General features: G+C 36.0%; 2 protein-coding genes across 2 annotated transcripts; both read left to right on the top strand.

The window, feature by feature from the left end:
- The first annotated feature begins 11,325 nt into the window (after positions 1–11,325).
- On the top strand, positions 11,326–15,803 carry LOC149390496 (putative WRKY transcription factor 12). The gene is made up of 4 exons (XM_089620786.1): positions 11,326–12,104; positions 12,199–12,278; positions 12,959–13,120; positions 15,421–15,803. Exons 1-4 carry the CDS (start codon positions 11,838–11,840, stop codon positions 15,581–15,583), a joined length of 672 nt encoding a protein of 223 aa, XP_089476912.1. The 5' UTR covers positions 11,326–11,837; the 3' UTR covers positions 15,584–15,803.
- An 8,039-nt stretch (positions 15,804–23,842) lies between these two features.
- Positions 23,843–24,287, top strand: LOC149390495 (uncharacterized). Its single transcript, XM_089619785.1, has 2 exons — positions 23,843–24,139; positions 24,264–24,287. Exons 1-2 carry the CDS (start codon positions 23,843–23,845, stop codon positions 24,285–24,287), a joined length of 321 nt encoding a protein of 106 aa, XP_089475911.1.
- The last annotated feature ends 1,848 nt before the right edge of the window (positions 24,288–26,135 follow it).

The following is a 26,135-nucleotide window of genomic DNA, read 5'->3' as shown; positions in this document are numbered from 1 at the left end:
AGCGTTGTTTCTATACTTAGTCAAATATGACGTTTTCATCCACTGTCTGAAATAAAATTCTTAGTGGGAAATTTCCCTCCACATTCAAATAGTAAAATTTTGTTAATTTTTTATATTTTAAGTATTACAACTCCATCTTTACCTTTGACTGTTGTATAAATGTGCCAAAATTTTGTGGGAGATTTCCCTCCATTTTAAAATGGTGAAATTTTGATCATTTTTAATTTTTTTGAGTAAAACCACTACTTTTTTATATTAGCTGTAGAGAAAAATAGACAATTATCTATAGTTTTATATTCGACTATAGTCTAATATAGGCAAAAAAAAAAGGTGACCGTAGTCTGTATTCAAAGACTCCATTAAAAGGCTAAATTGAAGTTAAAAAAACGCAGTAGTTGTATCCCATATTTCTGGTAGTGGCCTTCAACAAAGTGTATGCCATATTTGCACGATGATCAGAATGCATTCTCTATTGCTATTAACAATCATGGGAGGGTTATAGATGGTATTATCTTGCAGATCAGCTCTTACATGTAGAGTGTGTCTTAGAGGAAAAGGCAAAGGTTGAGCATGCTTTGACAGTCGTGGCTTCTTTTCTTGATACTTTCCATACTACTTGTACCCGTAAAGAAGAATGTGTCCTATATTACCACAGTAATGGTATCCCCACTTGGTTCTGATCTTCCGATGATTTTCAAACATCCTAGTTGTCTGTTTGTAAATCTGAGACATTTGCTAAAACATTTGTTCTATAGGATTTACTGGAGGAACAAATACAGTATTCAGATGTCCCTTGGAGGAAGAGACAAAACCAAGACCTCGGTGACTTGATGAGGATTGACTTATGGTATCTCCACTTGGTTATGCTGTTTGATGATTTTCAAACACCACAGTTATCTGTTTAGATGTCTGAGACATCTGCATGAACATCTATTCTATATGATTTACTGGGGGAACAAATGCACTCTTTTGATACGCCTTGGAGGAAGAGACAAAACCAAGACCTAGGTGGCTTGAGGAGGGTTGACCTACTCTTAGAATATCATTCAGAATAGCAGTACTTGAATTCAACGTATGAGCCAATTTAGTTTGGAAACCTATTTCTTCAAATCAGTGTTGATCTCAATAATATTGATATTTTCAGAGAGAATGATTTCAATTCTCTCCTTCATAGATTCAGAAGAGCCTCTCTTCATCTCAGCAATACTCCCCAATAGTTGAGCCTCACTAGCTTCAAGTTCTTCAATCTTTTTTTTGTTATTTATGAAAATATTAGATTCATCTGCCCATTTGACACAGAGAATTCTTTAAGCTTCTTGAAGAACTTCATCATTGAGTTCATCACTGTCATGATGGGCAAAGAGAGCAGGATATAAACGGTTAGACATAGATTCAACACTGAGTCAATAGTGACAAGCTCAAGGGTCTCTGAAAGTTTCACAACAAATGCAACAAAGTTGTTAACATGATTTTCTTCTTCACCACTTTTAGAGTTAATGTCTTCATCACTGAGAGTTATATGGTAGTTCTTATGTTGCTTCTTCATATAGTTAGACCATTCAACCTATATGTGTCCAAAACCTTCACATCATGCACGGAATCCATTTCCCTCTGTTTTGTTGACGATAGCCACGATCATCTTTTCCCTTCCTGGAGTTATTTCAAAATTTGTAAACTTGAGGAGCTTTGTATTTGTTGAAAGGATCATGAGCTTGACCAATGTTATTGCCTTGACGTCTATCAAGCCTCCGCATGATTCTACCAAAATTTAGCAAGAATTGCTAAGGTGGCATCATATGAATCTTTAGCAACATCAGCATCTAGAGAAATAGAATCATAATTTGTTGCTTTGAAGGCAACTCCCTTTGGTTTCTTATCAGTATGATCAGCTTCCAGAGATATTTAATAAGAGAGAAGAGATCCAATGAGCTCATCCACTTTCATGTGTGAGGTATCGTGGAATTTATCAATAATAGTGACCTTGATCTTGAATCTCTAGGGTAAGGAGCGAAGAATCTTCTTTTCTAGCTTAGCATTAGACATGGGTTCACTAAGGGAGTGGGATTCATTTGAGAGATCACGTACACAAACATAGAAGTCATTGGTGATCTACTTCCCCAACATTTTTAGATTTTCAAATTTGGTAATCACCAATCGAAGATGAGAGTTCTTCACTTTGTCTATGCCTTCATAGGATGTTTCCAGAATTTATCAAGCTTCTTTGGCACTCATGCATTTGCGTAAACAGCCAATTAAATTTTATCTAAACTGTTGTGTAACAGCCGAATAAAGTGCATCAATTAGCCATTAAGGAGACGTTTTTTGGCTGTTCAAATAGGTGAGCTTCAGCCTATAAATACAGCTCTCCTCTCTCATTCAGAACAAACAAAATAGAAGTACTACTCACTCATTCTCTCTATACTTTCCTCTACGTTTTTGATATTCTGTCTGTTTTCTTTGGCTGGTTCGGTTACTATTTTTTAGCTCGTCAGAACCACATTCTGGTGCCTTGTTCTTCTGATAACGTTGTTGTATCCTGGGAGGTAAATTTCTCTATTTTCAAACACCCGTGGGAGAGCAACATTGCTTTAAGGAAACCGTCTAATGGTCCTCAACGATTCCTGTTTTTATCTACTTCTTCTTATAACGTTGTTCATCTACATAATTTATTTCTCGGTTTATTATATAATATAGTTTCTGATATTAGTTTTTCTCATAACTATTGTTTAGAATCTATTTACTATTTCTTTGGTTTTTAGTTCAAGTAATTATGAATCAAAAATTTGCTCATCACGTTTCTATTTATTTCTCAATAATAATTTAGAACGTGTTTTTAGTTTATCCTTTTTATTTCTTCCAAAGGTTGTCTTATTTACTCGAAAATAAAAATTGTTATTTTCTTTACTTTATCCTACAATCTTAAAGCAATATTTCCTTTTGACAACCTTTCCGTTGAAGAATTTGTATTTAAATTATTTCATATAAGTGTTTCTCTTACTTACAAAAGTCGTTTAATTTTGTAGTAATGGAAATCTTGAACAACATGAACACCTCGCATAATAACATGGTTGATGAAGCGGGAAATATAATCCTTCCCAACGTGGAGATTTTGAGCACCAATGTGACTAACCCGGATATTACGGTGGCGGCTACAGCCGGAAACGGACCTGCGGGTCTCGTGAACTCCATGGCGGCTATGGGCATGAACGGACCCGCGGGTCTTGCTCCTAATACGGGATCGGCTCGAGGGACTACCGTGATGATGCCAGCCGAGAAGCCGGGGAAGTTTGACAGACTGAATTTCAAAAGGTGGCAACAAAAGATGTTGTTTTACCTTACCACCATCGGTCTTGTACGGTTCCTAACCGATGATCCGCCTATGCTCCAAACGGACGAAACCGATCCTAAAGCGAACATGGCGTATCTCGCTTGGAAGGATGCCGACTACTTGTGTTGGAACTACGTGATGAATTGTCTTACGAACTCTTTATACAATGTATATAGTTCCAAAGGGTCATCCAAAGAACTTTGGGAATCACTTGATCAGAAATACAAGACGGAGGATGCAAGCTCAAAGAAGTACATTGTGGGCCGCTTCCTCGAGTTCAAAATGGTGGATAGCAAAACGGTCGTGAGTCAAGTGCAAGAATTACAATTAATTTTTCACGAGATTCAAGCCGAGGGAATGATCGTGAGCGAGTCATTTCAAGTTGCCTCCGTCATCAAAAATCTGTCTTCGAGTTGGAAAGACTTCAAGAACTACCTTAAGCACAAGCGAAAAGAAATGAGTCTTGAAGATCTGGTGGTTCACCTTCGCATCAAAGAAGACAACCGAGGCTCTTACAAACGATTCAAGACCACGTCTGAGAGAGCCAACATCGTCGAGCATCCTTAGAGCTCAAAAATCAAGAAGCCCTACAACAAGCTGGGAGTGAAAAGTGCGACTTCAAGAAGAAAGCTCGAAGGTTTGCGGGGAAATGCTTCAACTGTGACAAGGAGGGTCACCGCGCTGCGGATTGCCGTAAGCCTCAAAGGAAGAACAAAAAGGAGGCTAACGCTGTTGAGGTTAAAGGCGATGACAAGTTCCTCGTTACCATGATCTCCGAGGTCAACATGATGGATTGCAACCCGAAGGAATGGTGGCTGGACACTAGGGCCACTCGCCATGTTTGCTGCAACAAAAGTGCATTCTGCTCACTCGACCTGACGCCCATCGAAGAGAAGTTGTACATGGGCAACTCCTCCACCTCCGACATCATGGGTATTGGAAGTGTGATCCTCAAGCTAACTTCAGGGAAGGAGATGAAGCTAACCCACGTCCTCTATGTGCCCGACATTAGGAAGAATCTTATTTCGGGTTTTTACTTTGTAACCATGGATTCAAGATGGTGTTTGAATCCCAAAAAATTGTACTTAGAAAGAATGGGGTTTATGTGGGAAAGGGTTATGTTAAGGGGAACATGTGGAAAATGAATGTAATAGCCATTCATGGTAATGAGAAGAATAATGAGAATGCTTCATCTTCCGCTTATATGCTTGAGTCTTCTAATTTATGGCATGGTAGACTTGATCACGCAAATTATGACACTTTGCGTAAATTAATTAATTTGGATTGTATACCTAAATTTCATATTGTAGACCTAAATTTCATATTGACTCTAAACACAAATGTGAAACATGTGTTGAAGCCAAATTAACGAGAACATCCTTTCATAGTGTTGAAAGACAAAAGGAATCTCTTGAATTAATCCATACCGATTTATGTGATTTAAAATTCATGCATACGATAGGTGGCAACAAGTATTTTGTGACTTTTATTGATGATAGTACAAAATTTTGTTATGTCTACTTACTCAAAAGTAAATATGAGGCAATAGTGAAATTTACCATGTATAAATTAGAGGTCGAGAATCAACTTGGGAAAAAGATTAAAATGGTCCGAAGTGATCGTGGGGGAGAATATGTGGAACCTTATGGTGCTTTTTGTGTACAACATGGAATTATCCATGAAGTCACACCACCTTACTCTCCTCAATCAAACGGAGTTGCCAAACGAAAGAATCGTACTCTAAAAGAAATGATGAATGCGATGTTGTTGAGCTCGGGGTTACCACAAGAAATGTGGGGGAGGCTCTTTTGTCTGCAAACTACATCCTAAATAAGATACCTCAAAAGAAAGAAGATAAACCCCCCTTCTGAACTATTTAAAGGAACTAGACCATCCTATAAATAACTGCGAATGTGGGGGTGCTTGGCCAAGGTGTTGGCACCCATACCTAAGAGGATGAAGATTGGCCCGAGGACCGTCGATTGTGTATTCATTGGCTATGCGTATCATATCAATGCCCTATCGTTTCATGGTGCATGAATCAAAGAATCTAGATATACACAAAGATTCCATTATTGAATGTAAAAATGCATCGTTGTTTGAACATGTATTTCCTTAGTATAAGGAAGATGATATGTGTTCATCAAATCAAGATGTTGATAATATTGAGGAAATAACTCAAGAACCTGATGAACAATCCGAGGATGAAATAAAATTTGAAGAACCTCGGAGAAGTAAACGACCTGGGATTGAAAAGTCCTTTGGATCCGACTTTTTAACTTATATGTTAGATGCCGAACCGTTTACATATAAAGAGGCTGTGAATTCAGTTGAAGGTCACTTATGGAAAGATGCCATAATAAGTGAAATTGATTCTATTTTGCATAATCATAGATGGCAACTTGTAGACCTTCCACCAGGAAGTAAAACTCTTGGATCAAGATGGATCTTCACTAGAAAGATGAAAGTGGATGAATCAATCGATAAGTACAAGGTTAGACTTGTAATTAAAGGTTATAGACAAAAGGAAGGTCTTGACTACTTTGATACTTACTCTCCCGTAACGAGAATAACGTCAATAAGATTGATCATTGCCATTGCCACTTTACGAAATCTTGAGATTCAACAAATGGACGTAAAAACTGCTTTCTTAAATGGTGATCTCGAGGAAGAGATCTATATGGATCAACCTTAGGGGTGTGTTGCACCTGGACAAGAAAAGAAAGTATGCAAACTGGTTAAGTCTTTGTACGGACTTAAACAGGCACCAAAACAATGGCATGCAATTGACAGTGTCATGATGTCAAATGGTTTCAAAATCAACGAGTGTGACAAGTTTGTCTATATTAAAAGCACAGAATGTGGTTATGTGATTCTGTGTCTATATGTAGATGATATGCTTATTGTTCGAAGTAACGATAGCATGATCAAGTCCACCAAAGACATATTGAACTCTAGGTTTGATATGAAAGATCTGGGACTTGCCGATGTTATCTTGGGGATCAAGATTAAAAGAACATCAGAAGGACTGGTTTTAAGTTAATCACACTACATTGATAAAATTCTTGAAAAATTTGCTAAAGATGATTGTGGAGTATCCAGGACTCCAATCGATGCAAGTCAACATTTGTCAAAGAATAAAGGAGAAAGCAAATCTCAGATTGAGTATGCTAGAGTAATAGGCAGTCTAATGTATTTGATGAACTGCACTAGGCCTGACTTAGCTTATTCTGTAAGCAGACTTGCAAGGTATACGAGTAATCCAAGTTTTGAAATCTGGAAAGCAATCGTGAGAGTACTGAGGTACTTACGATTCACTCGTGAGTATGGTCTTCACTATACTAGATGTTGTCAATGGTGCCCACAAGAAGAGTTGCAATCTTTATTTTGTACATTTGATGTAATAAAGTCTCACAAAGACTCTTGCTTGTAATTGCTTATTCCTTAATAACAAGTTGAAACGTTCATTCATTCTTCCTTGTCTGTTTGAAGCTTTATGATAAAACCTTAGTCTTTAGTCCATAAACAAAGTTAACAACTTACGAAGAGACAAATGTAGATTTGCATGAACAAACTCTTCGTAGTTTGCTTAAAACGATATATTCGCAATCTAAGGGTCAAAGGACTATTGACCTCATTACGATTGTTAGGAGAATCTATGATGTCTGGTTATGGGGCATTGAGAGTTGGAGACTCTATAGTTCTTCTAGGTATCTTCCGAAGGTACTGAATTGACCAGTGCACTTCTAGAGACAAAATAAGAACAAACCATTTAACCTCTTATGTCTCGAAGTCACTACGTATGAATTGCATCGTGCTTACCTTAATCCTGAAATGAGACATGCCATTTCACAGCTTACGTATTCTCATTTGAGAACGTCAGAGTTCGGACTCACTATGTGATTTTGAACAGGGCCTATTGGTGAAGTACTAAGTTGTGAGAATGTCATGAGTAACTTTGTGAAGTTCTCATAGATATGGAATTCATGTACAAGATTGCTGAAATGCAATGTATATCACCTTATGCTTTGTTCTTTGGAATGTGAATAAATGAAATGGTCAGTGTCCAAATTGAGTCTTGACTCTTTTGGATGAAACAATTGACTTGTTAGCTCCTCGTCAATACATTGTTTCTAACTTATTCACAAGCGACAAAGGAGTTGAGGAAATAACAGCTAGAAGGGTAAAATGGTAATTTTGTAAATCCTGACTAGCTGATGATATTCATGAAGGGTAAATATAGATAATATTCAGTGGATCCGCTCATCATAATTTGGTTGAATTCTTGAGTAGAAAATAAATTCATTTGAACCGAGAGATTTTCAGTGTCAACTCTTTAGTGGAGTCAGTTGACATTAAGCTAAACTTGGAAAATGTTTGTGAACTTTTGAGTCCAAGTGTTTAGCTCAAGCTTTGTTCATTTGGATCCATGAGGTCACTGTCACAAATCACATCGAGTAGGAATAGTTAAACTAGAAGCTAAGTCAAAACAAGAACGAGACAAGTTTTGTGAAAATTGTCAAAAGGGTATTTTTGTCTTTTTGGACATAGGATGAAATGAATGTCAATAAATTTTTTGACAAGGTCATTTGATGACTTAAACCCACTCGGCCAAGTTAGTTTAATTGGACCTTGTGGATTAATTTCATTTCATAAGAATTTTATTGAAAATTCTTAATGGGCTTTTTTCATGTTGTCATGAACAAATGGAAAAGCTTCTAGAAGGTGTTGGGCGCCCACTACCCAAAGGAAAAGAGAGAATAATTTGTGCATAAATGTATGAAGATACTTGCCAAAAGAAAAAGAGGAAACAAATTTCCCCTAAGAGGAAATCAATATGGGCGGCCAAATGGGTCAAGGGAGAAGCAAATAAAAGAGGAAACAAATCCAAGGATACACTTGGATCCTCTTGGCCGTGTGACTCATGAAGGAAAAGAGGAAATTGGCTCATGAATATGTGATATTCTATAGAAGAGGAAACTACCTTATTGAAGGTGAGACCTCTCCTATAAATATGAGCCTTATTCTTCTCATTTTATTTATCCCAAGTTTTAGAGATTTGAGAGCTTTTCTCTCTAGCTTGGCCGACTCCTCTCTCTCTCTCTCTAGACAATTTCATTTTTGGTTTTGGCACCTAGGTCCTCATTTGACCTAGCATTTTTAGCTCTTCGATTTTAAGACTTGTTCTTGAGTCGTAGTGTTTAAAAGTGCCCACTCACTAATTCCTTTTCTCTCGAGTGATTCTTGTGATAGAAACCATTGTGGTTGCTCGTGTTGCCGAGGAAAGAAGAGAGACGTGCTGTGAGGGAGACGAACGTTATCAACCTTCCAAAGGCTCATCAACGTTCAAGCTTCTAAAAAGGTTAGTAAATTATTTATGCTCATAATAGTATTATTTACATGTGCTTGCTCTTTGTCTAGGTTAGTAAAATTGTTTTACTTGTCAAAAGAAATTTTTTAAAATTCCGCTGCTTACCCGAAGCGTTAAACTTTTTCTTAAACCCTAGATCAATTTCAACACTAGATACCCAGAAGTCATTGAAGGATTTATTGATGCAAGTTGGATATCTGATATACAAGATTCTAAAGCCACTAGTGGAGATGTATTCACTCTTGGAGGTGTTGCTGCATCCTGGAAGTCTTCTAAACAAACTGTAATAACTCGATCCACAATGGAAGCTGAGTTTGTTGCATTAGATAAATGCGGCGAAGAAGCCGAATGGCTTAGAAACTTTGTTGAAGATATTCCCGAGTGGGCAAAGCCTGTGCCCGCAATATGCTTGTATTGCGATAATCAATCAGCAATTGGAAGGGCACATAGTGTGATGTACAATAGTAAGTCTAGACATATACGTCGATGGCATAACACCATTAGACAACTTCTCTCTTCAGGAGTCATTAGTATTGACTATGTAAGGTCCAAAGAAAATATTGCGGATCCGTTAACCAAAGGGTTAAATAGGGACCTTGTTGAGAAGACATCTGTAGGAATGGGACTGAAGCCCAGTAATTAAAAGTTTTGGCAAAGGAAACCCAACCATGATGACTGGAGATCCCAAGATCTTGGTTCAAAGGAACAACCTAACTGCTAAGATGAAGTGAGGTCACTGTGGGGGAAAACCCCTTAACTCATTCCTACGATAAAACAGTGACTCCCGTACGAGGCTAAGCAATGCGCTTTTAATGATTCTGTGAATTCGAATTTTTGAGATTAAAAAATGAGTAATGCGGGATTACTCTAGAGGGAAAGAATCACATATGTGAGAAAGAAGTAGGGCCCCTTCGAAAGAGAATTAATGGGGCTTAATTCTTTAGAAACTCTTACAGAACCAGACAAATGTTCAGGGCCAGAATGAACATAACCATGAGAGCTTATCTTGTAACAGGAAGATATCAGCTAGGTATATGCTTACTGTTTATATATAAATGACTAACAGTTCAAGGACATCGCGTCTACTGAGTAGTCAGTAAACTTGGCATATTTCCTTAAGAGAAGTTTCAAGGACCTAGTCTACCTATCCTATACTGGTATTAACCGTTGAACCAACCACTTGTTGTCGATCGTGTCGAGTCTTTTTCATTGTCGTCATGCAATTTCATTCATGTGGGTGATTGTTGGAAGAATTGGTTGAAATATCAATTTGAGTGAGTGTTTTGTGGCAAAGATTTGAGTGGGGTCCACTCAACGGAATTTAATAATTCTTGCGGATTCGTATTCCTTGCGGGTAAGAGTATGAATTAATGTATTAAATTGCCAAAAACGGATTTATAATGAATGAGAAATTGATCTTAAAGTATGCTAATTAACACACATTTATTGTAAATAAGTTGTGTGTAGAATGTGTAGGGAAAAAGTCCCACGTTGATTAGGGAGATGAGTTGTGTAGTGTATATATACTATCGTCTTTATTTAGTGGTCATTCAAGTGCAAGAGAGGAGAGTGTGCGTGGGTTATCTCTTAGCCTCTCACGCGCCGCCGCCGAGCCGAGCCGGGCCGAGCACGGGCCCGGCTTTCGGGAATTAATGTCTCGGTCTCGGGCTTGGGTTTGGATTTGGGCTTAGGCTGATTGCCTTATTTTTTTATGTGCTAAATATTTTAATTAAATAGCAATCAGATCCATGAATTAAACCCTACGGTTTTTCCCTGATCAAAATGTTTTTTTGCTGCTGTGTAAATAGCCAATTAAATGTTATCTGAACTGATGTGTAACAGCCAAATAAAGTGCATCAATTAACCATTAAGGAGACGTTTTTTGGCTGTTCAAATGGGTGACCTTCAGCCTATAAATACAACTCTCCTCTTTCATTCAGAACACACAAAATAGAAGTACTACTCACTCATTGTCTCTATACTTTCCTCTACGTTTTTGATATTCTGTCTGTTTTCTTTGGTTGGTTCGGTTACTATTTTTTAGCTCGTCAGAACCACATTCTGGTGCCTTGTTCTTCTGATAACGTTGTTGTATCCTGAGAGGTAAATTGCTCTATTTCCAAACACCCGTGGGAGAGCAATATTGCTTTAAAAAAACCGTCTAACGGTCCTCAACGATTCCTGTTTTTATCTACTTCTTCTTATAACGTTGTACATCTACATAATTTATTTCTCGGTTTATTATATAATATAGTTTCTGAAATCAGATTTTCTTCTAACTATTGTTTAGAATCTATTTACTATTTTTTTTGGTTTTTAGTTCAAGTAATTATGAATAAAAAATTTGCTCGTCACGTTTCTATTTATTTCTTAATAATAATTTAGAACGTGTTTTTAGTCTATCCTTTTTATTTCTTCCAAAGGTTGTCTTATTTACTCGAAAATAAAATTGTTATTTTCTTTAGTTTATCCTACAATATATATATATATATATATATATATATATATATATATATACTTTGATAATTTCATACATCACTTCCAAAGTGAAAATCATGGTTCAATAATAAAAAAGAGAGTATTTATGTAGGTTTAGTTATATAATATGAGAAGGATATTGGAATGGCCAGTCCTTTTATTTTATTTCTTTCCGTCTCTTAGATCCCTAGTAGTACAAGAAACCCCACATAATTCCTAATAATTAGTTTGAACTGTGCGTGCGTGTGAATGAGAGAGAGAGAGAGAGAGAGAGAGAGAGAGAGAGAGAGAGAGAGAGAGAGAGAGAGAGACTAATGCTATGTTTACAATTGATTGTGCTAGAGAAGAAACCTCTATTATTCAACCAGACAACCAATAAGGCAACCATATTTACACACATACACAAACTAGAGAAGAACAATAAGAAGGAAGATGGGAAAGTTTTCCATTTAACAGGAAAACAAATCATCCTATTATTCCTTTGTTTGCCCAAACCCACAAACACACCGTGTACTAACCACCCATACATACCCAACGACCACCACCTCAGTAGTTGAATCACAGCCCACATAACACACACGCCTCGTTTATATTATTAAGTTATCCAATTAAATAATATTACCCACACACACCACGCACGCACATACATATATAATACATATGGAAGGAGATCATCGCCACCATCATAGCAGATCTGTGCCGTTCGGTGGGTACGAGATAGGGACAGCATCGTCTTTCTCCTCCTCAGCCGCCGCAGCATCCGCAGTGGCAGTGACTGCAACAATCCACGACGGTGATCACAGCCAGTTCTTGAGCTTCCTGTCCCCACCTTCTGCTGGAAACGCTCATCTTTCGCCCACTCTTGGGTTCTGCCACGTGGCTACGCCTTCCTGGAATAATAACGGCTCTGCTAACAATAGTGAGCAAGTAATAATATGCTTCAAAGCTCATCTATGATTTTGTGACTATTGATTATTTTTATTGATCTATTATTTTATTTATCATGGCTTAATTTGGGTAGGGGGGTCATAATAATATGGATCCAAAAGGTGTCGATGATGAAAATTGCACGGGTAGTGCCAGCGACGGAGGGCATTCATGGTATGTTGTTAATGATCATGGCTTACCTCAATTAAAATTATAATTACTACACAAATAGTAAAAATATATTCCTCTAACTCTCTCATAATATGATATTGATGTATGTGTTGTCTTAATTGTACTATCTTCTTAATTATTTATTGGATTGTTGAACTAAAAATATAATAATAAATGGTCTTAAAAAAGTTATATGCCTTGGTCTCACCCCAAACCAATCAATATTTATCAATCTTGTTCTCACTTTCATATATGATAGCTTGATGATCGCAAAGCCTCTGTCTTAGATTTTGTTGAAATGACGAGAAAGAGACGATGTACGAAAAGAGAGTATATTCCTGACTGTTTTTGTGCATGTCTTTGAATTGATTACTAAATAATGCATCTATTTTTATTAAAGGGAGAGCTAGGCCACCTTCTACTATTTATCATTATTTCAACCAAATCTAAGAGGCTGATTCTGCTCACCAGGCCATCATATATGAAAGTCATTATAGCATTTATAATTTATTACTATGGTACTGATCAATTAAACGACATTGATTGACACATCAGCATTTGATTGATTGTACCAACCACTCTAAACAAAGATAGCAAGATTTGAGTACGTTAATATATATTTATATGTGAAAAATAATTAGCCGGGAACATCATAATATATTGTGGAAAATGTGATTCTGGAGGTGGAAGAGCTCAGGGTCAGATAAAAACAAGATGAAAGTGAGAAGAAAGTTGAGAGAACCAAGGTTTTGCTTCCAAACAAGAAGTGACGTTGATGTTCTTGATGATGGCTATAAGTGGAGAAAATATGGCCAGAAAGTTGTCAAGAACAGTCTTCACCCAAGGTAGCTACTTATTTTACTCCCTAACTTAGTCTTAATTACACGGTTTACACCTAATTAATATTGTATAAAAATTGATGCATCTGATCCAGATATAGAAGTTTCTGTACACAGTGTATATATAGAGAAATAGGAGCTACTAATTGGTAGATCTAGGCGCTAAATTTACTCATTTCAGTTCAATTTAATTAAAGTTATCTATATTATTGATATTTTACTCCAACGACTTCAATCTTCTATAGAAGCTACTGAGTAATCAATAAGAGCATGAAAAGTTAAAAACCACTAATCAGAAGGTAGCTTTAAAAGTACGAATTATATACCGTAAGGTTGAAATTACAAGTGCTTAGCTTATAAATACGGAGTTTCATATCATATCAAACATCAAATGATGGGGTTTTGAAAATGAAAAGTTGTGAGATAAGGCATTGACGTATATCAATAGCATAGAAAAGTACGTCTCATTTACCCAGCTAGCACACAGCATAACAGATAAGCAGTATTAAATTAATAAGGTTAAGCTGACGATTCTTCATCATCTTTAGTAATTGAGTAATAAAAAACTATTTTAGCCGGCTACGACGCTATGATTAGATATTTATACATATAATTTTTTTTTTTCTTTGAACAATCTTTTAAGGAGTCATTAGTTTAGTAGATGAGGTGTTAAAAGCATGAAACTCATATATAATAGATTCATTCTTCGGAAGAGCTTAAAATTTTCGAGTCTTGTGAATTGATAAAATACAGCGTCTGCGGTAAGCTATATATATTGGTATATATATATATATATATATATATATGCTAAATATATCAACAGTATTTTCTATTCTAGATACCGCTTTGTAGATTGCAGATCACCAGTTGAATTAATATAGTCAAACTTGAATATTAATGAAGGCCCTGTATTATTTAAGCATGTATACTTTCTATACCTACGTAATATATATATATATATATATTCTAGCTGTCTTAGCAAAATTACCTATAACATTGTTTCTAAACATTTATATTGGGTTGTTCAGTATTCATAATAGATAAATTAAAATGTCAACAAACCTTTGCACTTCTCAATATGTAATTTATTCTATTTGAACATCATTATCTCACAGCGCTAGATTTCTTGGAGACCGATATTTTTAGTGATATAAATGTATTATATATATATATATTTTTTCTGTCTTACCGAAAAAATTAAAATATTCTTACATCATGTTAAGATAATGTATCTCATATAAAAAAAAATAATGAAAAGATATAAAAAGAATTTATATTATTGTTGTCAATTTTGGTTATGACATAAAGCCTCTCATAGTACTTAAAAAGGAAAATACTTATATGTCAAAAAAAAAAAAATTACGTAACTTAAAAGAAGAAATTAAGGCGTAACATGTATTTAGTTACCAAAATAACTTGTAATGAAATAATGTAAGCTCCGGGAGTTTATAATGTAATCGTTCATGATAATTAATATAAACAGAGAGTCGAAAAAATGGTGGTTATAATGAAATATTGAAAATTAGTAGCTGAGCACGTGAAATGGCGTGCTATGATTTTTCATAGAAATTATGATACATATTATTAGGTTCGGGATTTGAAAAATAAAATAATCAAATTTTTATGACGTGGTTTGTGCACTGAGATGTTCTTGGTGCAAGTAATGTGTTTTAAACTATTTTTTAGAAACTGTTTGAAATAGCTTCAATACAAATTAAAGTCAAAATCTTCAAATATTAAAAATATTGTTTATATCATGTCTAATTCTTTCATAACATAACTATGATGCATGCCTTTTATTTTTGTTTAGATTATTTTTTTTAATAATTAGAGAATTGGACTATAATTTTAGCTTAAAATATCTAAAAAGTCATATATACCTAACTCTGCCATAAATAATTAAACATCTGGTTTCTCAAATCAAATGTAAGTTGCATGGTATATATGTCATGTGATTTATATGCTTCTCATCAGCCATCATTGTATTCAATGTGTTGCTGGAAATAATTGTTTAGGCTAAAAGAAACGACATATGCTATGTGTATGTGAGCACAAAACATCGCGAAGTTTTTGGGAAGCATTTTTTAGATATCCAATTGCGATAAGCATAGAATTGGTGTGCCGAATACAAACACCATACTCTTTTATTGATAAGAACTACCAATTTAACCTTTTTTTTTTTGTTTTTGAAAGGACCAAATTTAACCCATTGATCTTATATAATTTCTGCAATATTAGAATTAGATACTTCGGGCACACGATCAGCACAGTGGCTGATATATATTATTTTGATTAAACAATGGCAGAAGTTATTATCGGTGTACCCATACCAATTGTCGAGTGAAGAAAAGGGTAGAAAGACTGTCCGAAGATTGTCGTATGGTGATAACCACATACGAAGGAAGGCATAACCACTCTCCTTCTGACGATTCAAATTCCTCGGAACACGAGTGTCTTGGCTCCTTCTAGTATTTGTATATTATAAAGCATTTTTTGCTGTAATATTATGGTTACATAAATATTTACTTATATAATTGCTTTGTGACCGTACATTATATATAGACTCCTCCAACTAAGTCATGAAATGTTAAAAAAATTATTTTAATTTATTCTTAAATATTCAAGTTAATGACATGACAATTATTTATCCTTACTAGTTATTGAGAGTTATAAAGTGTTTAGAGTTTTTTTTTAGCCAAACTTAAATCAATATTTTTTTATTGTCGGCTCATATAATTCTTTATTAAGGTTCGTAACATCATAATACAACTTGAAAAAACGTAAAGAAATTTACTAACAATAAAAATAACAAATATTTAGCGATATAAACCACAAATACATAAGCATTTGCATTTTAGCCAACGTTTTATAAATTTTTCATAAATAGACATATACGTTTCGTAAATAAAAAAATATGATGTAACCAACATTATTTACACATATATACTAAAATTTATCTGCATAGATAGATTTAAGTGGCTATTTATAAAAAATTAACAAACCCTGGCTATTTATATATTTCTAACGTTTCATATGACTATATAATCACTGGTCTCTAAAAATAATTTATAACAATAACATTTAATTTGACCACAATATATATACTAAAATAGACATAACTTCTGCTTCAGAGTTCCAAATGACATAAATCATCCGCCAATACAAAATAGACATAAATGGTTGTATTGTGATATATTATAGGGCGTTGTAGATTTGTAGCAAAAAATAAAATTATAAAACTGGGATGTAGCCAACGTTTGCAAACGTTTAGGAAAATAGTCAATGATAATTATTTGACTTAAATATCCTCATATTAAACATGCAAAAAAAAAAGTAAATAATTTAAAAAATTTGACAATTAATGACAAGTGTTATGGGCTTCGAATTTCAAGAAAATTTTTAACCTACTTTCTTAATTAAAAATAAAATTTTCACAAAATTCGTTTCTTAGCCTTTTTTGTAAACCCAAAAACTCAAACTAATTTTCATTAAATTTCCATATATTTTTAAAAAAAATTCCGGAAATTTTCATTTATTTCCATATATTTGGAGTATCACTGAGAAAAAATGACGACGATAATGACGACCTTGAAGTTTTATGAGGCATTGGTCTTAAAAATGAGGATCAAAAACCAACTCTCGCCGGTGAACGGAAAATATACCAATGATCATGATCTTTCATCCAACACAATGGGTCTATTTTTGAATCTCTCCTATCCACGAATCTATAGGATTTGGAACCACTCAATTTCGAGTTCATATATGAGGAAGATATGGATTTTTGAAGTTTTGATGAGAAAAAAAAAGTGTATGAGAGAGTGAGAGAGAGAAAGAGAGATGAACTAAGGAAAAAAGGCGACGCTTTAAACGAAGGACAAAATGGAAAATTCAATTGAATTATTCAAGTGCCACCTACTCTATTTGGCTATTTTTTATTTGGAATGACCTAGTAAGTTACAAATTTTTATATTATATGCTCACATCCATAACTAATTGTCCATTCATTTGTTCACTCATACTTGATTGACGATTTTATTTGAGTTATTGTAACAATTATTTATTCGAGTTTACATTAAAATAAAAAATTGTATAAAATTATTTAGATTAATGATGGTTTACTTGATTTACCAACATATATCAAAACATCCTTGCATTCTTTTTTTTTTTTTTTTTTTTTTTTAATTTTAATTGTGTTTTGACTAGTTTTTGGTTTCTTAGACTTCATATTCGAATTTCTTGCTAAGGTGCTGTTAATTTTTACTATAGTTCCTGAGGATGAATCTAGTGAGTTCTCAAGTTTATTTTAGGTTATTTTGTATTTTCATAGTGAATTTCATGTTTTCATCACGGGAGTGTTAGGAATAATGCCCACTAAAAGATGATGATTACTAAATAAGATACGAAGTTACTTTATTAACATCATATGATTAGTGGGTTGAGGTCTGATAACATTCAGAACTAAAACTTGGTTGATGATTGATATGTGCCTGGAAAGCCTTATCTAAAGTCATATATGTGGAACACAAGTGAAGGTTGATCACTTAGTGGGAGCATTCTGCACTTGTGGTAAGTGTACGACCCGTACAGACCTTGCCTGTAGATGTTTCGTTTAAGGACCGTTACGACACACTAGCCAGGGTCACAAATGAAGGTCACAGTGACGCTTGATCTTAATCCTGAAGTGATCATGGACTTCTAGGTTGTGTTACCGGGTTCTTTGATTCATCACGTTAAAGGCCAATGAAGGTTGAATAAATGGATTTTTGGGAACTCGGGACATGATTGTAGAAGAAAGTGGTTCACACATACATAATTTAGCCTTCCTGAAAAGAAGGTTAATGTTCCCTCACCTTAGGGTTGATTCCAGAATCGATTGATTGTGCACACTTCCAAAGTTGGCTTACGTTCGGTTGAATCTTTCGCTGGGGAAGCAACGATGCTTAGGGCTTATATTTAACGAGAAAGGTATAACGGAACAAATTGACTTATCTCGATATGCGCAGAACCTGGAGGTCATGATCACGTACTAACTAATTCAGTGGAAACTCGTTACAATGAGTAAATATAATTATAGTATTAAAGGAGAGTTCAGTCTTAGGTTACGCGGTGGAGTATTGACTAAGATTAGATGAATCGATCGAAAAAGAGAAAGGAATTTTTTCGTCTTTTTGATCGGATTTGTTAAACTTCTACTACTAGGTCCATCGTGCCCGATTCGGCTTCGATAAAGGCAGATAAGAACGTTAATATAATAGTATGTATTATTATTATAATCTCACTTGCTGTAATAGTGATTGACAACATTAAATTCCAAAAAGGGTATTTTGGGAATGAAATAAATAATTATAGTAAAGCTGTTTATTTATTGCTAGATCAAGTAAATAAACTTATTATTTATTGTTGGACAAGTAAATAAGTGTTTAATGGGCTTAAATCTATTGGGCCTTGAAAAAGCAAAAACAAATCGCCTACCCTCATACGGTGTTGGACGTTTTTTGCACTGGTGTGGTAACCAGTATTTTTTTTCTATTTTTATGTTCCTAAAATATAGGAGAATAAATAGAGATATATTTTCCTATATCCTCTCCTAATATTTAGGCTAAATATTCGGAGGATATTTAGGAGAATATAATTTCCTAGATTTTTCTCAACAGAAAATATTTTATACTGTTGTATAAAATAAAATCCTAGATATTGATTTGATGGATGAGAGGAAAAATAGGATTCACTTGTTGAGATCCGAGGGCTGAGATTTAATCCATTAGTGTGAACACAATAAAATGAAATAATATCTTTTAGAATATTCTGGAATATTCTATAAAGATACCTTTTAAACAGCTATAAATAGAGGGATGATGTGAAGAAAAATTAAACCTAGCCAAACAGCTAAAAACGCCCACACCTTCTCCCTTGTGGCTGTGAGCTTCTTGCTTCTTCTTCCCCTCGGAATCGCTTCAATTACTACTTGAAATATGACATTTAGCTACGGAAGAATTAGCGACGACTTAATCGTCGCTAATTTTTCGTCGATAATCACCCTTTTAGCGACGAATTTATCGCCGCTAATTATTTGGTGCCAAAACTTCTAAAGTTTCGCGGCAAAGACAATTAGCGACGATATTTTCGTCGCTAATTATATCTATTCGTCGCTAAGTTCGCGGGAAAACAATTAGCGACGATATTATCGTCGCTAATAGTTTGGAATTAATATCGAATTAATTTCGAATTTTAACAAAATTTAAAGAGGGAAAAATCCCCCCAAAATAATTTAAATGAAATGATTTAGCGACGATTTTATCGTCGCTAAATGTGTAAAAAACTATTAGCGACGATTAAATCGTCGCTAAATGCCTGGTTATGAACTGAAAATTGAAGTTCATTTATCTACGAATTTTAAACATTTAGCGACGATTTAATCGTCGGTAAATGTCTTCAAATACCAGGTCGCGTATCAGTTTCCCCCATTTTTCCCCGACCTAAAAATCTTCATTTCTCCAACCTCTCCCAAAAACCCAATTCTCCTCCGATGAACCTCCGTCCTCCGCCGTCGTCCGCCGTCCCCGAAGCTCCGATAAGTCGCTCTCTCCTCATGTCTCTCTCTCCTCACATCTCTCTCTCCTCACGTCTCTCTCTCTCCTCAGATCTGTCTCTCCGAAGCTCGTCGCCGTCCACCGCCGTCCTCCGCCGTTCCGCCGCCGACGCCGAAGTCCAGCTCGTCCACCTCTTCCTCCGCCTGCACGGCTCTTCCTCGATCCGCGAATGTGGGGCCGGCGAAGGAGGCCGAGATCCGATCAGCGATTCGAGACAAGTACGACATTCGAGTCGATGGCGACGCAACCGGGAAGAAGAAGGCGATTGTCGATGCGGCAATCATTCGAGACGCAAAGACTCGTCTTCGCGATTGGAGGCATACCTTGCGGTCATGGTTCGACATCGACTGCAAGAGTAGCGTACAGGTGGCGCGGTCGATGAAACCGAAGACCGTTAAGCTCGACACCGATTGGGAGACGCTTATACAACGATATTCGAGCGATGAGTTTAAGGTAATCAAATCATTTATGTTAAATATGTGTTTACCCTTTTATTATACAATTTGTTATTTACATCTATGTTTACTATATTACAGGCCATACAAGCGAAGAACAAGGCGAATCGCTCGAAGAAGAAGACGAAGAGTCGACAGGGGACGATTGGATTCTTGACCCACCGCATGAAGAACGTAAGTTTTATGTTTATATGATACTTCAAATAGTTAAAACTATCTAACACTTGAAATTTTGTTTACATGCAGAAGAGCGTCGAGACAGGCGCTTTCGAGAGCTTGTTTGCGAACTACAAGCGCCAACATCAGTCCGACAAGTCCGAATGGCTGACTCCTGAAGCCTCCGCACGTTATGTAAGTTTACATTTATTTTGTCTTATTTTTTGATTAATATATACTAACTAGTTAATTATATCAGGATTGACTGGTCGATAGGTTCAACACGTTGTGAGCTGAGGCTGAGCAACAAGGAGCGGACTTTGATATTTCCGTCCTAGAGCAGCAGGCGATCCGCGATATTATGGGTTCGCGGACTGATCACTTGACCGGTGTCGGACGTTTGGTGCCACGGGGAGCACGGATGGCGGCTGACCTCGCCGAAGTCTACGGTAGTTTGGAGGTTGGGACGTCGCATCCAGGATATATCTCCTAGGAGGTGTTCACGTCGACCCTCCCCTCGTTCGCCGAGGCAATACAGAGTCAGGTGCCCGGCCTCAACCTGAGCTCGTATATGCCTCAATTTCCGCATGTTTGCAGCAGGCTCCGTCGTCCCACAGCCAGTAGACTCCGACGGCCGGTGTCCAGACTCCGACGCCTGGCGTCCACACTCCGACGGGTGGCCAACAGAGGACTCCCGATGGTAGCCAGCAGACGACGCCCGGCGGTCTGAGTCAATCTACTGATCATGAGCACATTGTTCCGCCGCAGCTTGCAGAGTTTCAGCGCCAGCAGAAGAGCGTTTCACATCGAGGAGGGGGAAAACGAGCGGCAGGACGACAAAGCAAACGCCGTGACTAGTGTTTTATTAGATATTTTGTGTATTGTAGATTATTATTTACATATTTCTCGATAATCGACAACATAACCGGATTTTATATATAAGTTGATTTGGATAATATATTTTGGTTTTTATTTGATTTTTCATGTTAGAATTTCATAAACGAAAAACAAAATAAAAAAGAAATAATTAACGACGATAAAAAAAATTAACTTATTAGCGACGACTTAATCGTCGCTAATTCGCGCGCGAAATTTTCCCGCGCGAATTAGCGACGATTAAGTCGTCGCTAAATAATTTAAAAAACTCCTCGTTTAAACATTTAGGGACGAAAAAATCGTCGCGAATATCGTCGGTAAATATTTAGCGACGATTAATTCGTCGCTAAATAAATTTAGGCACAGACATTTAGCAACGATAAAAATCGTCGCTAAAATCTTCGCTGAAGAGATTTAGCGACGATTACGGGGTTATTAGCGACGAAAAAAATCGTCAGTAATGGTGAGATTTGTTGTAGTGAATTCCATTCTTACAAATAAGAGAGAAAAATCGGAAACACCCCGTTTCCAGATCTAGTGAGATATAACGAAGCCCACTCTTTTGTCTTATCTTCCTCTAGGATTACGTTTTGGAAGACTTTGGTGTCATCACATCGAGTCCTTGAAGGAGGAGTTCCAGATCTGATCATGTGGAGGCTTGTACGTTCAAGATGAAGACGGATTGTGAAAGCTTTCAGTTCGTGACCCTAAAATTGTAAGTTTTCTTAAACTCGTCTTTTATATGATATGGTTGCTTGATGAAGTTTCTTATGATTAATTAATTAAGTAATCTAGATCTTGTTTAATAACCATGTTAATAATTATCTCTTGTAAGCGTAATTATTATTTTCCGCATTTAATTGGTTATTTACAACGAGTGGTATCAGAGCTAGTTGATTACTTAGTTAATCGATTTGTTCTAGTAATTAATTTTAATATGGTTTTTATGAATTTATATCATGATATGTTATTCATTCAATTCAATATGATATGATATGTGAATTGTGATTCGTGGTTGATCGTAGATTTTTTATTCTCGCTATTCTAGAATTGTTGTTAAACCCGAAATTCAAAAGGAATAGAATATTTGTAATTTTATTTAAAATATTTTCTGTAATCCTATCGTCTTCAAATTCGAAGAGCTTACTACCCACTGCGAGATGAGATGATGGTCCGAAGCACAGCCCCATCGGAGTTCCGCCTACCCCTTAGAAAGGAGTCTCGGATTTTTTGACCCCTTTGCTCTTGATCCGAGCTAAGTTGTTGAGCCCTAACTTGACAAGTGGGCTCAAGGATTTGACCGGGTCAAAGCCCGTTAGCCCGGTTGGGCCCAAAAGGCCCAATCCGATTTTTATAAAAAAAATTAATTTTTTGATGTTTTATTTAAATTAATTATATGGGCTGGGCCCTAATAAATTTTATTTAAAACATGAAAAATAAATGATCAAGGATATCGATTTATTTTTTCAAAGGCCAATTGTATTGGGCCTTAATCATTAAATTATTTTTTGACAACTATGGAAAAATAATTAATCTTCGACATTGATTTATTTTTCACTTGAGACATAGAATGTGCTCAACAAGAATCCATGAACTTATGTGATTGAGTTCATCAAGTTAGATTTATAAGAATCAATTAGGATACGATCAATCCGAATCAAAACCATATATGCTTTCTCATGCTTGTTTAATTAATTGCTTAGCCAGGTATGATATATCTTGAAAAATTATTTTGTGGGTTATCATGGGCTTTCATTTATTATATGTAACTTATCTAATATGACTAATATAGTTTTTAATAAATGAGTTAAACGGATCGGAGAAGCTTTGTCCCCAAGCCGATAAGAGGCTAAGCTTGGGGGTTAATAAAAGACTATGTCTTCCCTCCTCGCTGGAAGCTTTTTTCTGTGAAGGAATGCTATTAGTATAATCAAGACTAGATGTCACGATACTCCTAATCACTAAGCTATATCGAAACTTAATTATTTTTAAGGGTAGCTTAGAAACACTCGAGTTTTTAATATGATTAGATAATTCGAGTGGATCACCTAGATGAAAGTGAATGCTAGGAGATAAAAAATAATAATAATACTGAAAGTATATTGAGTCGTAGACCTCCAACATTGCCACAACACCATGAGGATGAAAGATCCCTGTTTGATCGGCGGTCTTTTAGACATTGTGATCTGTTCCTATGGACAGGCTTTTCTAATTCTAATAACAAGGTTGTGTCTCTAGCGATAGGTGGGGGAGTTGAGTTCGGCGTGTACTGGCTAAGTCAGTGCATTCGGGTGATACTCTTTCTGCTGAAATGTTGGGTTGACTCATGCGTGAATCCAACTGCTGGTTGCTCATGTGGTCAAAGATTCCTAATTAATTGGTAGTTAGTGAACATAGTTATGATGTGTCACGAACCACGATTGTTCATTAATCTGAGATGGTTCTCGATTTTCAATAGGTGCACTTCATTACGCCACCATAGTGGGACGGACTGTGGCTATTGGTGCATTACCGTGGAATATAAAAACTGGGTTCTTTACTTTAGTATTTTATCCCGTGCTTGGTTGCATTATGTTTTAATTTTTCTAAATCTTATTGATAGCTTGGTTCTTTCATATTGCTAATATATATGCTTTTATATTTTAGTAATCATGTCGAACCCTATTATGGCCATGTTGTCGAAAGATGTCCTGACTGGTGAGAACTTCCCAAAATGGAAGTCTAACCTGAATATTGTGCTGGTGAGTGAAAGTATTCGCTTTATCCTCACTGAAGAGAGAAGTCCTTTTCCGACCTCAAATTCATCCCACTCACAGAAGGATGATTTTGACAGGTGGATTATAGCTAACAACAAAGCCATAGCTTACATGCTCGCAAGCATATCTGATGCGTTGCAAACAAAGTTGGAAGGTAAGGAGACTGTTGTGGAGATCCTTGACTCCCTGCAGGCAATGTTTGGGATGCAAAGCGAGCAAGCCCGTATTGAACTCACCTGTAAGTGCACTAGCACTAGAATGATTGTGGGAACTCCCGTGAGGGATCATGTCATGAAAATGACTAATTATTTCACAGAAGCTAAACTCCATGGGGCTTTGATGGATGAGGTCACTTAGGTGGAAATTATCTTGAATTTCCTTTCGAGTGATTTCATACAGTTCACGTCGAACTATTGTTGGAATTGATCTAGGGTTTAAGAAAAATTTTAACGCTTCGGTAAGCGGCGGAATTTTAAAAATTTTCTTTTTCAAGTAAAACAGTTTTTACTAACCTAGACAAAGAGCAAGCACATGTAAATAAAAACTAATATGAGCATAAAAGATTACTAACCTTTTTAGAAGCTTGAACGTTGAGAAGCTTTTGGAAAATGTTGCAACGTTCGTCTCCCTCGCAGCACGTCTCTCTTCCTTTCCTCGTTAACTCGAGCAACCACGAAAGTTTCTATCACAAGAATCACTCGAGAACGAAAGGAATTAGTGTGTGGGCACTTTTAAACACGACAACTCAAGAACAAGTCTTAGAGTGGAAGAGCTAAAACACTAGGTCAAATGTGGAACTAGGTGCCAAAACAAAAACCGAAAATAACTAGAGAGAGAGAGAGAGGATCGGCCACAAGGTCTAGAGAGAGAAACTCTCAAGCTCTAACTTATGTGGAATGACTAGAATGAGAGGAATGATGTCTCTATTTATAGGGGAGGTTTTACCTTCAATAAGGTAGTTTCCTCTTTCATTGAATATCACATATTCATGAGCAAATATTGCTCTCCTTCCCTTAGAGTCACTCGGCCAAATAGGCTTCTAGAAGCCCTTGGATTTGTTTCCTCTTTTGTTCCCTTCCTTACTTGGCCGAAATTCCCATTACCATGCATAGGAAATTTGTTTCCTCTTTTTCTTTTGGCAAGTATCTTCATACATCAATGCACAAATAATTTCATCTTTCTCTCTATGGTATGCACGAAATTTTGAGTCTAGAACATGCTTCTAGACGTTTCTTTATTTGTTCATGACAAAATAAGAAAAGCCCATTGAGAATTTTCACATAAAATTCCATGAAATGAAATTAATCTTCAAGGCCAAAATTCCTTAACTTGGCCGTGAGGTTTTAACTTCATTTTTCATCATATGACAATGTCAAAAAATTTATTGACATTCATTTCATGCTATGTCTCAAAAGACAAAAATACCCTTTTGACAATTTTCGTTTTTGTTTTGACTTAGCTTCCAGTTTAACTATTCCTAATCGATGCGATTCGTGACAGTGACCTCATGGATCCAAATGAACAAAGCTTGAGCTAAAATACTTGGACTCAAAAGTTCACAAACCTTTTCCAAGTTTAGCTTAATGTCAACTGACTCCACTAAAGAGTTGACACTGAAAATCTCTCGGTTTAAATGAATTTATTTTCTACTCAAGAATTCAACCTAATTGTAATGAGTGGATCCACAGAATATTATCAGTGTTCACCCTTCATGAATATCATCAGCTTGTCGGGATTTACAAAATTACCATTTTACCCTGCTAGCTGTTATTTCCTCAACTCCTTTATCGCTTGTGAATAAGTTAGAAACAATGTATTGACGAGGAGCTAACAAGTCACATTGTTTCATCCAAAAGAGTCAAGAATCAATTTGGACACTAGCCAGTTCATTTATTCACACTCCAAGGAACAAAGCATGAGGTGATATACATTGCATTTCAGCAATCTTGTACATGAATTCCATATCTATGAGAACTTCACAAAGTTACTCATGACATTCTCACAACTTAGTACTTCACCAATAGGCCTTGTTCGGAATCACATAGTGAGTCCGAACTCTGACTTTCTCAAATGAGAATACTAAGGTGTGAAATGACATGTCTCATTTCAGGATTAAGGTAAGCACGATGCAATTCATACGTAGTGACTTCGAGACATAAGAGGTTAAATGGTTTGTTCTTATCTTGTC

The sequence above is a fragment of the Urtica dioica genome, chromosome 7 (genome assembly GCF_054948205.1).
Source record: "Urtica dioica subsp. dioica isolate 48M chromosome 7, U.dioica_male_clone48M_v1_H2, whole genome shotgun sequence".
Lineage (NCBI taxonomy): Eukaryota > Viridiplantae > Streptophyta > Magnoliopsida > Rosales > Urticaceae > Urtica > Urtica dioica.
This window is presented reverse-complemented; position numbering and strand designations above follow the sequence as displayed.

What these genes read in the sequence shown, in the direction of transcription:
- LOC149390496 (XM_089620786.1), top strand. Translation starts at nt 11,838, where the DNA reads ATGGAAGGAGATCATCGCCACCATCATAGCAGATCTGTGCCGTTCGGT. An exon ending in CTGCTAACAATAGTGAGCAA is followed by an intron (nt 12,105 to 12,198) that starts GTAATAATATGC and finishes TAATTTGGGTAG; the next exon opens with GGGGGTCATAATAATATGGA. An exon ending in AGCGACGGAGGGCATTCATG is followed by an intron (nt 12,279 to 12,958) that starts GTATGTTGTTAA and finishes GTGATTCTGGAG; the next exon opens with GTGGAAGAGCTCAGGGTCAG.
- LOC149390495 (XM_089619785.1), top strand. Translation starts at nt 23,843, where the DNA reads ATGTCGAACCCTATTATGGCCATGTTGTCGAAAGATGTCCTGACTGGT. An exon ending in AGATCCTTGACTCCCTGCAG is followed by an intron (nt 24,140 to 24,263) that starts GCAATGTTTGGG and finishes ATTATTTCACAG; the next exon opens with AAGCTAAACTCCATGGGGCT.